Source organism: Rhinopithecus roxellana, chromosome 17 (genome assembly GCF_007565055.1).
Source record: "Rhinopithecus roxellana isolate Shanxi Qingling chromosome 17, ASM756505v1, whole genome shotgun sequence".
In the NCBI taxonomy this organism is placed as follows: Eukaryota; Metazoa; Chordata; class Mammalia; order Primates; family Cercopithecidae; genus Rhinopithecus; species Rhinopithecus roxellana.
Genome location: NC_044565.1, coordinates 7,249,030 through 7,260,348, shown reverse-complemented (window position 1 = coordinate 7,260,348; position 11,319 = coordinate 7,249,030). Strand labels below are relative to the sequence as shown.

Genomic DNA, 11,319 nt, shown 5'->3' with positions numbered 1-11,319 from the left:
CGGTGGCTTATGCCTATAACACCAGCAGTTTGGGAGGGCGAGACGGGCGGATCATTTGTGATCAGGAGATTGAGGCCAGTCTGGCCAACATGGAAACCCCGTCTCTACTAAAAATACAAAAAAATTAGCCAGGCATGGTTGTGCATGCCTGTAATCTCAGCTACTTGGGAGGCTGAGGCAGGAGAATTGCTTGAACCCGGGAGGTGGAGGTTGCAGTGAGCCGAGATTGTGCAACTGCACTCCAGCCTGGGTGACAGAGACTCTTGACTCAAAAAATAAAAGTAAAAAAGAAATGAGCTCCTCTGTGCATCTGCCTCCCGATATATCTTCTCCGCAGACTTCTCAGCCCTACTTGACAGTCTACACAAAGAGCAGGTGCCAGGGATGGTTTTTTAAAGGGGAGAGAATAAAGGTTGCACTACATTAGTGGTTCCGCCAACCTTTGTAGAGGTAGGGAGTATTTTAATCCTCCTATGAAAGGCTAGGCCCTTTCCCTATAAATATACACAGATGAAGATTTTTGTGGCTGGACACGGTGGCTCATACCTGTAATCTCAGCATTTTGGGAGGCAGAGGCAGGCAGAGTGCCTGAGCTCTGGGGTTTGAGACCAGCCTGGGGAACATGGTGACACCCCATCTCTACCAAAAATACAAAAATTAGCTGGGCATGGTGGCACACACCTGTAGTCCCAGCTACTCAGGAGGCTGAAGTGGGAGGATGGTTTGAGCCCGGGAGATGGAGGTTGCAGTGAGCCGAGATCACGCCACTGCACTCCAGCCTGGGTGACAGAGTGAGATCCCATTTCAAAAAAAAAAAAAAGGTTTTTGCATCTACTTTCAGAGGGTTCAGGTACCGCTCACCACCAGTTCATTAACAGAACTGTAAATTTAATATTGTCAGACTACATCATTGCTAATGTTCCAGGGTCTGAAGCTGTGAGTACTCTGTCATCTGGGGGGCACTAAACAGGTGGGAGGGGGAAGAAAGGACCTTGTAGAGGGAAGAATCACCCAACCTGATGCTCCAAAGTGGAGGCCGAGCTGCAGCTTTTCTCCCCTGCGTCCCAACTCCTGCCATGCCATGCCCAGCAATCTCCCTGCCATCTTTGCTGGTTAGCTGAGGACCAGACTGGAGGAAGTATTGTGAATGAAAGGGTTAGTTCAGGTCCGGCAGACAACACAAGGCAAACTATGGGGTTGGTTTGTTACCAGCCCCACCCTTGAGGCATTCTGCTGACAGCAGTCAGGAGTTCCCCTCCATGCCTGGGTGGCCACCTCTCTTCCCCACCTCTGTGATGGTTCCCCCCTGCAGTGGGTCAGACTTAAAGAGGCCTGCAGGGCTAGATAGTGGTCTTTCATAGCATTCCACTTGAGGGAGTCCAGAAGACAGAAGGCAGCATAGTGGGGCTCTCACCTGCCCCGCACTCCCCAGCTCAGGTACCCTGGCCTGGAGGCTCTTTTGGGAAGGAACCAACAGTGATGGCCTTTCCTAGAAGCAGATGCAGGAAAAATGCTGTGCGGATGCCTTATACCAGTCAATCTTAACAAGAACTGGGCTACCTCGTCCACTGGCTAGACCCTGCAAGGAGTCTTTGGGCTTGTAAGTATAGCAGAGGATGGACATCCTATGAACTCAGCAGGGTTTGGCTGTAGCACGGCAACCTTCTATCTCCTGGAGCCCATGACCAGGCTGGAACCTACCTATGCTTTCACCCTTGGGTGTGCCTGGCTCTAACCAGGTCCTGGAACAATAGGACCACAGGATGGTGCAAGACTTGTCTTGGAAAAAAACACCTAAGATGCTTAATTAGAACAATTCCTTTATTTGAAAACTGCTGGTATGAATTTCCTCCTTCCCTCAATTAGGCCAGAAACCCATCATGGGGCGGGCACAGCCTCTACACGAGGAAGCCCCAGCTTGCGGGGGCTAGGATGGAGCAGCCATGAGAGACACCTAGCCAAATGTCCATTTTCCCATCATAAACAATGGAGTGGGGGTCAGGGGGAGAACACAGTGGTAAGTGAATGGCCAGAAACTCTAGAGGGGGCCTGACACCCACCTGGTGAGGTACCTCCGTGCCCCAGCCCCACTGAGGACTCAGGCCCCTTGCTTGGATCATGCTGCCCCATCGGGTGCTGCCCCTGCCCTCTTCCTCTGAGTTCTAACAACACAGACACCAGCGCCTGAAAGCCCTGCCGCTGCCAGGGAGTTAGAATTCTGGCTGCCTCTACTTGGGAATCTCCTTCCATGTGTGGATCTGCAGAACATCCAGATGGGGCCATCCCACCTCATGATCCATTCACTCCCAGTGGGATACACTGGAACTCAACCTTGGAGACTGGAGCCCAACAGATTAAGGCAGAATTCTCCTTGCTTTGGAGGCAGGTCTGCAGGGAGGGGGTGAAGTCTAGCTGCCCCTCATGTCCCATCCCAGTGAGGGTACTGGTTTTCCACAGCTAAGCCCAGGAGCTTCCTATATCCCGTCTGCTGAGACAGCAAGGGGTGTGGCCCGGCCAGCCTCCTGACATGGTTTCCACTGACCTCTGAAAGCCCCTGCAGCTCAGCCTTTAAACCTCCATTCCCGGAAGGGAAACTACGCGGCAAAGGTGACCGGGGACCGAGCATTTCAGATCTGCTTGGTAGACCTGGTGCACCACCACCATGTTGGCTGCAAGGCTTGTGTGTCTCCGGACACTACCTTCTAGGGTTTTCCACCCAGCTTTCACCAAGGCCTCCCCTGTTGTGAAGAATTCCATCATGAAGAATCAACGGCTGTTAACACCCAGCAGGGAATATGCCACCAAAACAAGAATTGGGATCCGGCGTGGGAGAACTGGTCAAGAACTCAAAGAGGCAGCATTTGAACCATTGATGGAAAAAATATTTAAAATTGATCAGATGGGAAGATGGTTTGTTGCTGGAGGGGCTGCTGTTGGTCTTGGAGCATTGTGCTACTATGGGTTGGGACTGTTAATGAGATTGGAGCTATTGAAAAGGCTGTAATTTGGCCTCAGTATGTGAAGGACAGAATTCATTCCACCTGTATGTACTTAGCAGGGAGTATTGGTTTAACAGCTTTGTCTGCCATAGCAATAAGCAGATCGCCTGTTCTCATGAACTTCATGATGAGAGGCTCTTTGGTGACAATTGGTATGACCTTTGCAGCCATGGTTGGAGCTGGAATGCTGGTACAATCAATACCATATGACCAGAGCCCAGGCCCAAAGCATCTTGCCTGGTTGCTACATTCTGGTGTGATGGGTGTAGTGGTGGCTCTTCTGACAATATTAGTGGGTCCTCTTCTCATCAGAGCTGCATGGTACACAGCTGGCATTGTGGGAGGCCTCTCCACTGTGGCCATGTGTGCGCCCAGTGAAAAGTTTCTGGACATGGGTGCGCCCCTGGGAGTGGGCCTGGGTTTCGTCTTTGTGTCCTCACTGGGATCTATGTTTCTTCCACCTACCACTGTGGCTGGTGCCACTCTTTACTCAGTGGCAATGTATGGTGGATTAGTTCTTTTCAGCATGTTCCTCTTGTATGATACCCAGAAAGTAATCAAGTGTGCAGAAGTGTCACCAGCATATGGAGTTCAAAAATATGATCCCATTAACTTGATGCTGAATATCTACATGGATACATTAAATATATTTAAACGAGTTGCAACTATGCTAGCAACTGGAAGCAACAGAAAGAAATGAAGTGACTCAGCGTCTGGCTTCTCTGCTACATCAAACATCTTGCTTGTTTAATGGGGCAGATATGCATTAAATAGTTTGTACAAGCAAAAAAAAAAAAAACCTCCATCCATCTCGGAGTTCAGATCAGCCATATGCCTTAGGATGAGTGAGGCTGCAGGTCACTCTTGCCTGTGAAGGTGAGATCCTTGAAGGGAGGGGCTTCTGGCCCACAGAACTTCTGTGCCCCCAACAAGGAGGCCTGTTCCTTTGACACCCTGGCCAAGTACAGCTCCAGGGTCTTCAGCAGCCGCCGTGGGCTCTTCTTAGCCAATACTTCCAAGTCTGCAACAGAGAGAATTGGGGAGCAGAAGGCTTGAGGGGGATCTCGGTGACACAATAGTCAGGGCCTCAAGCCTAGCAGCTCTAGGGAGCACCCCCAACCCCTATCTCATGGAGAGAAAGTTGAAGGAGCCTCAGATGGAGAAATCACCAGAGAGGTAGGCCAGGGAGCCAGATACAGACACAGGGACCACACACTCTACCTTGTCCAAACAATTGCAACTTTGAATAGTCCAACTATTGGACCCCAACTCCCAATTTTTGATCAGAATATATGCTCGTCATAAGTATAAGGCCAGAAAGGGGCAACAGTCAGGGCAGAGAAAGGAGAACTAGCAGGCTCCAGGGGGTGGGTAATGGAGATTTTGGTAAGCTGGAATTTGAGAAAGTGTGGATGGGGAAGAACTGCAGCCAAAACCAGTCTAGCAATCACCTTGGACTCTCTGAACCTGGGACACTGTGCATTCAGGAGCCTAGGCCTCCCCAGAAGAAAGAGCACACCTTTGAGGACAAAGCTGGAGTCTAAGACGGTCTTCCGCTGTGTCCTCCAGACATGTGCAAGGTGGAGGAATGTGGCGGCACAGAAGCTGTTCACCACAGGGATGACCTGCTGCTGCCGATTACACTCTCTGCAGGAAGAAGGTGGGGTGACCTGCTCAGCAGTGGATGAAGGCTGAGACCTGGGTGCCCTCCCACCCGCTCTCCCCATTTCCCCAGGGAAGCCAGCCCAAACCCAGGATGCCCCCACCATTCCCCAGGAGCCTGACATCTAAAGCCACGGGTGGGAGGACAGATGTCCTGGGGAGACTGGTGCATGGGGACTTTGTCCAGGCCCTCCAGGAGCCGGCAGGTAGAGTAGAGCTGGGGAAAATGAAGCCAGAGTGAGGACGAACCAGGCTTTGCTGGGTCACTCTAACCAGCTGGTGTTTGGGGACTCACCTGGAGAGACACTCCTCTCTCAAGGCCTGGATGGTGATGTGGGTGATGTTCACGGACATCAAACAGAAAGGGAATTGCTGGAATGGAGGGGGCGCCCAGTCAGCAGCAACTCCAGCTCTCACTGTTTCCTGTCATCTGCAGCCTGCTGTGGCTCGCAGGCAAGCACAGCCCCAGAGGCAACAGCTGATATTATTATTACTCCCACTTAATTTTCCCAATAATCTTCCCATCTTACAGATGAGGAACTAAGGCTCAGTGATCTTAAGTAACTTTCCTAAGGCATGGGAACCAGGATACCAGCTGAGGTTATTTGCTCCAGAGCTGGTGTTTATAACCCCCATGCTAGCTCTCCAGCCTCTTCATCATCCATGAGCTCTCCTTGGCCTGCAGCAGACCCACCCCCTGGGCCCACATCACCTCCTGGTGTCAGGATGAAGACAGAAGAGAAGTTCAGTGCTCTAACTAGCCCTACAGGTTCTTAAAGTCTCTTCTCCCCTTCTCTGGGCTTCTGGTTGTCTGGCTGCTCATGAGCACCTCATACTAAGGCAGACAGAGAAGACGCATGTGGGTAGAAGGTCATCCTGACTTGCGGGCACACCCCGTTTTGTGATAACACAGAGGCCTGAGAACCGACTGTGCAGGTCAGAAGCGGAGAGGAGGCAGCCTGAGTCCAGCAAGGGAGCTTCACCAGGACGGGCCTCAGAATCCCCTGCGGGGGCAGCTTTAATGCTCTACGTTTAGTCAGACAAGCTCCTTTCTTTAATAACAATGAAACCAAGCTTGCCTAATCGCTGAATGGAAAGGGCCTTTTTTTTTTTTTCAGGGAACTTGCAGACATGACATGTTATTTTCCCCTGTTGCACATACACAAGGGCACCCGGTGAGAGGAACACATAGACCAGTGCATTCCTTAGTACAGAACAAGAACCAAGATCTATTTATCCCACCTGCTTCCCAATTGAAGAAAAATCCATTACATTATAGTATAGAACTGTACTGCCCAGTATGGTGGTGACCAGCTGCATGTAGCTATTTAAATGAATTAAACATTAAAAACAAATACAAATTCAGCTCCTTAGTGGTACTAGCCACATTTCTAGTGCTCAGTAGCCGTGTGTGCTTAGTGTGTGCTGTACTGGATGGCGCATTTCCAGTATCTAGACCACTTTTGTCACTGCAGAAAGTTCTGGACAGTGTTGAGCGGCAGAAGGTCTTCTGGCTCCACAGAGATTTTCTCAGGGTCTTCCATGACACCTGAATTCCAGATCTTGGCCTGGCTACCTCATAGCTGTGTGTCCTTGAGAAGGCCACCCAACCTTTGTGAAACTCAGCCTTCCCATCTCTCAAAATCAAAAAGGAAATAAACTTTGAGTGCTGTGCAGAAAAAAGTTAAAACAGCAGGCCTGAGACTCCTTAGAGCCTGAGCCTTAGAAAATTCTTAGATCAGGCCATGGCTGGCTGACAGTTGAGAACTTGGATTTTGAGATGGTTCCCATCATTTCCTAACATTGTTCTTCAACTGCTCAGGCAAACAAGATAGTTTTTGCTGGCTGGGCCCAGGGCTCACAATCCAGCACTTTGGGATTACAGGCGGAAGGATCACTTGAGTCTAGGAGTTCAACACCAGCCTGGTGAGATCCTGTCTCTACAAAAAAAATTTTTTTTTTTCAAAAAAGCAAACACAAAAAAGATACTTTATGCAGAACACCAGCTTTCCCTCTATGATTCTAGAATTTTGGTATGTGCCAGGCAGAGGATGCCTACATGACCAGCATGTCATGGTAAAAACTTTGAGTACAGGGTACCTCTAATGAGCTTCCCTGATTGGTGACATTTTACACGTGTTGCACAATTTGGCAGTGGAAGAATGAAGTCGTTCTGTGTGATTCCACTGGGAGAGGCCTCTTGGACATTGGCACCTGGTTTCCTAAGGACTTTGTCCCATGCACTTCTTCCCTTTGCTGATTTTGCTTCCATTGTACTAAATCAGAACTGTTAAGTATAACTATAAGTAGAGTCCCTTGTGTGTCTTAGGAATCATTGAACCTGTGGGTGGTCTTGGAAATCCAGTGCTAGTGCCACACTGGGTAGAGTCAAGTCACTAATCATTACAACAACTCCATGAGACAGATTTTTTTTTTTTTTTTGAGACGGAGTCTTGCTCTATTGGATGGAGTGCAGTGCAGTGGCATGATCTCGGTTCACTGCAACCTCTGTCTCCTGGGCTCAAGGGATTCTCCTACCTCAGCCTCCCAAATAGCTGGGACTATAGGCACGTGCCACCACGCCTGGCTAATTTTTGTATTTTCAGTAGAGACAGGGTTTCACCATGTTGGCCAAGCTGGTCTCGAACTCCTGACCTCAAGTGATCCGCCTGCCTCGGCCTCCCAAAGTGCTAGGACTACAGGCATGAGTGACCGCACCTGGCCTTACGAGATAGATTTTGTCAACAGTTAACATTTTATCCCACCACCCATCTCACAGAGTTGCTGTGAGCATTACTTAAAATCACATGTGCAAAATACTAGGCATAGCACCTGGCCCAAGTAGGTATTAACAAATGTTCATCATTATTATCCTTGCCTCAACATGAGTAGCTGAGAACAGCATTGGTGCTGACCTTCATGTACACTTCCGTACCTTCACGTATTGCCTATTTAATGATCATATATACTTGCATAATATCATCCCTTCCCTTGATTTTTTTCAATCTAAAAATAAATATGAGAAGAACAGTATAGTAACAACATTATTAACAGAGGACCTGGACTTAATGTTCATCCATTCTCAGGAAAATTTTTTTTTTTTTTAAGACGGACTTTCGCTCTTGTTACTCAGGCTGGAGCAATAGCACGATCTCAGTTCACCACAACCTCTGCCTCCCAGGTTCAAGCAATTCTCCTGCCTCAGCCTCCCGAGTAGCTGGAATTACAGGCATGAGCCACCATGCTTGGCTAATTTTGTATTTTTAGTAGAGACAAGGTTTCTCCATGTTGATCTGTTGATTAGGCTGGTCTCAAACTCCTGACCTCAGGTGATCTGCCTGCCTCGGCCTCCCAAAGTGCTGGGATTACAGGTGTGAGCCACCACACCCAGCCTGGGAACATTCTTAAAAAGCCCACTTATTGGCCAGGTGTGGTGGCTCATGCCTGTAATCCCAGCAATCTGGGAGGCTGAGGTGGGCACATCACTTGAGGTCAGGAGTTCAAGACTAGCCTGGCCAACATGGTGAAACCCTGTCTCTCCTAAAAACACAAAAGTTAGCTAGGTGTAGTGGTGGGCACTTGTAATCCCAGCTACTTGGGAGACTGAGGCAGAAGAATCGCTTGAACTCAGGAGGCGGAGGTTGCAGTGAGCTGAGATCGTGCCACTGCACTCCAGCCTGGTGATAGAGTGAGACTCCAACTCAAAAAAAAAAAAAAAAAAAAAAGCCTACTTATCAAAAAACGGTAAAAAATTGGATTTCAGATCTACATGTCTCCTTTCCTTCAGAAGTTCCCTCAGACCTAAGCAGCATTGTTTAGAGCTAAAATACTGCACCGAGGCTGTGATTAGGAAACTGACTAAAACACAACAGAGGAACTCAGACCTGGACATTTTTATGCTTCCATTTACAATTTCATTTATCCTCATGCCTCACATTTGGGCTTAGAAACCTTTGTCTGCTGAAACAGGAAGACCAGAGCATCTTTTGTGGCTGCTGCTGACCTGGCCCCAACCCTGAAGATTCCAATTGAGTGGTTCTGATGGGGAAAGTAAGCATCTGCACTCCTGCTGGCTGGGAATCAATGCTGTACAGAGCCCACCGCCACCGCCAGGCTAGGAGACAGGGCTAGGCCCAGCTTCACCACTCACGAGCTATGGCTTTGTTCAGAAACATTTGGACTCTCTTACCCGCACATTCCTCTGCTGCAAGGGGAGATTGATGAGGCTCATCTCTGCCCTACCTCTCTCACAGGATGGGCGTGTTGATGGAATGGAGTGATGGAAACTGCTTGGAAAACTATACAAATTGTTGTCTGTAAGTAAGCATTATTTGTGTGTGTGTGTGTGTGTTTTGAGACGGAGTCCCACTCTGTCGCCTAGGCTGGAGTGCAGTGGTGTGAACTCGGCTCACTGCAACCTCCGCTTCCCAGGTTCAAGGGATTCTCATGCCTCAGCCTCCGGAGTAGCTGGGATTACAGGCATGTGCCAGCAACCCAGCCAAACTTTTGTATTTTTATTAGAGACAGGGTTTCGCCATGTTGCCCAGGCTGGTCTCAAACTCCTGACCTCAAGTGATCCGCCTGCCTTAGCCTCCCAAAGTACTAGGATTACAGGCATGAGCCACCGTGCCCAGCCAGTAAGCATCATTATAAAGTGCTTCCTGGCCTGCCAGGAAGGAACCCAATGCATGGTTCCTCTCTCAGTGCGACTGTGCTGTAGCGCTACTCTTAGGACAGCGTGGCTGAAGCACTTCCATACCACTGGGATGGATGGGAGTCTGGGAGTCCCCCTAGCGTTTGCAATTTTGGACAATGCTCCTTTAACAGGTTGTCCCATGGGTACCTAAAACTTCAACTCTCTCCTTAGGAGAGCACGAGACTGGCTGCTGGCAGGGCTATATCCCCCAGCTGGTATTCTGATCTTATAGATTCTCTCCTGGAAAACTCTTTGTTTTCAAGATTCATGAGTGTTGCCGGTCAAGTTAAATTTTATTTATTTATTTATTTATTTATTTATTTAATTATTTATTTGACAGAGTCTTGCTCTGCTGCCCTGGCTGGAGCGCAGTGGCATGATCTCAGCTCACTGCAACCTCCGCCTCCTGGGTTCAAGCTATTCTTCTGCCTCAGCCTCCCAAGTAACTGGGATTACAGGTGCCTGCCACCATGCCCGGCTAATTTTTGTATTTTTAGTAGAGACAGGGTTTCACCATGTTGGTCAGGCTGGTCTTGAATTCCTGACCTCAGGTGATCCACCACCTTGGCCTCCCAAAGTGCTGGGATTATAGGCATGAGCCACCACACTCAGCCAGCTCTAACCTCTTAATAAAATTTTTTTTCGAGACAGAGTCTGGCTCTGTTGCCCAGGCTGGAGTGCAGTGGAGCGATCTTGGCTCACTGCAACCTCTGCCTCCCGGGTTCAAATGATTCTCCTGCCTCAGCCCGAAGTAGCTGGGATTTCAGGCATGTGCCACCACACCTGCCTAATTTTTGTATTCTTAGTAGAGATGGGGTTTCACCATGTTGGCCAGGCTGGTCTCTAACTTCTGACCTCAGGTGATCTGCCCACCTTGGCCTCCTGAAGTGCTGGGATTACAGGCGTGAGCCACTGTGCCCAGCCCTTTTTTTTTTCTTAAACTCACATCCAGTCCATTAGAAAAACTTGCTGGCTCTACTCTCTTAAGCCCATATACTCGACATTCTACATCCAGAATCTGACCACTTTACACCAACACCTCTGAAAATAATGCTGGTCCAAACCAGTATCATCTCTAACTTACTACAAAAGCCCTCACTGGAAATTATTCTTTTTTTTTTTTTTTTTTTTGAGACGGAGTCTTGCTCTGCCGCCCAGGCTGGAGTGCAGTGGCCGGCTCTCAGCTCACTGCAAGCTCCGCCTCCCGGGTTCACGCCATTCTCCTGTCTCAGCCTCCCGAGTAGCTGGGACTACAGGCGCCCGCCTCGTCGCCCGGCTAGTTTTTTGTATTTTTTAGTAGAGACGGGGTTTCACCGTATTAGCCAGGATGGTCTCGATCTCCTGACCTCGTGATCCGCCCGTCTCGGCCTCCCAAAGTGCTGGGATTACAGGCTTGAGCCACCGCGCCCGGCCCGGAAATTATTCTTAACTTAGCAGTTGGTAGGATCCATTAAAAAAAAAAAAAGTAAGTTGGATTGTGTCACTCTGCTGCTCAAAGGCCTGCAGTGGCTCCTCATTTTACCCAGCGTAAAACCTAGAGTCTAGAGTCCTTTTCATAGCCTGCTAGGCCCTGCACCCTCTGGCCCATCACCTCTATGACCGCCTCTCCTACTGCCCTTCCTGTGTTCTTTCCACTCCAGGTGGCTTCCCTACTACTCATTACCTATGCTAGACACATTCCTTTTTTTTTTTTTTTTTGAGACGGAGTCTTGCTCTGTCGCCCGGGCTGGAGTGCAGTGGCCGGATCTCAGCTCACTGCAAGCTCCGCCTCCCGGGTTCCCGCCATTCTCCTGCCTCAGCCTCCCGAGTAGCTGGGACTATAGGCACCCGCCACCTCGCCCGGCTAGTTTTTTGTATTTTTTAGTAGAGACGGGGTTTCACTGTGTTAGCCAGGATGGTCTCGATCTCCTGACCTTGTGATTCGCCCGTCTCGGCCTCCCACAGTGCTGGGATTACAGGCTT

At 49.4% G+C, this 11,319-nt stretch overlaps 1 protein-coding gene and 1 pseudogene across 15 annotated transcripts in view; one reads left to right on the top strand and one right to left on the bottom strand.

Annotated features, from left to right (window-relative positions):
• The first annotated feature begins 1,440 nt into the window (after positions 1-1,440).
• Positions 1,441-3,822, top strand: LOC115894157 (annotated as a pseudogene). The gene has a single exon (XR_004054186.1). The product of XR_004054186.1 is annotated as a growth hormone-inducible transmembrane protein pseudogene (transcript).
• The window catches only part of LOC115894158 (ELMO domain-containing protein 3-like), a 24,348-nt gene continuing 16,745 nt past the window's right edge, over positions 3,717-11,319 (bottom strand). For 5 of the 14 annotated variants that reach the window (XM_030920449.1, XM_030920447.1, XM_030920448.1 and 2 more), the window contains exons 3-5: positions 4,957-5,033; positions 4,519-4,646; positions 3,717-4,020 (exon numbers count right to left, since the gene is read on the bottom strand). In XM_030920449.1, coding sequence (XP_030776309.1) covers positions 3,836-4,020; positions 4,519-4,646; positions 4,957-5,033 — 390 coding nt within the window. In that variant the 3' untranslated portion in view covers positions 3,717-3,835. Of the gene's footprint in view, positions 4,021-4,450; positions 4,647-4,956; positions 5,102-11,319 lie in introns of all 14 variants that reach the window. The other 9 variants (XM_030920452.1, XM_030920446.1, XM_030920458.1 and 6 more) reach the window with 5 other exon arrangements.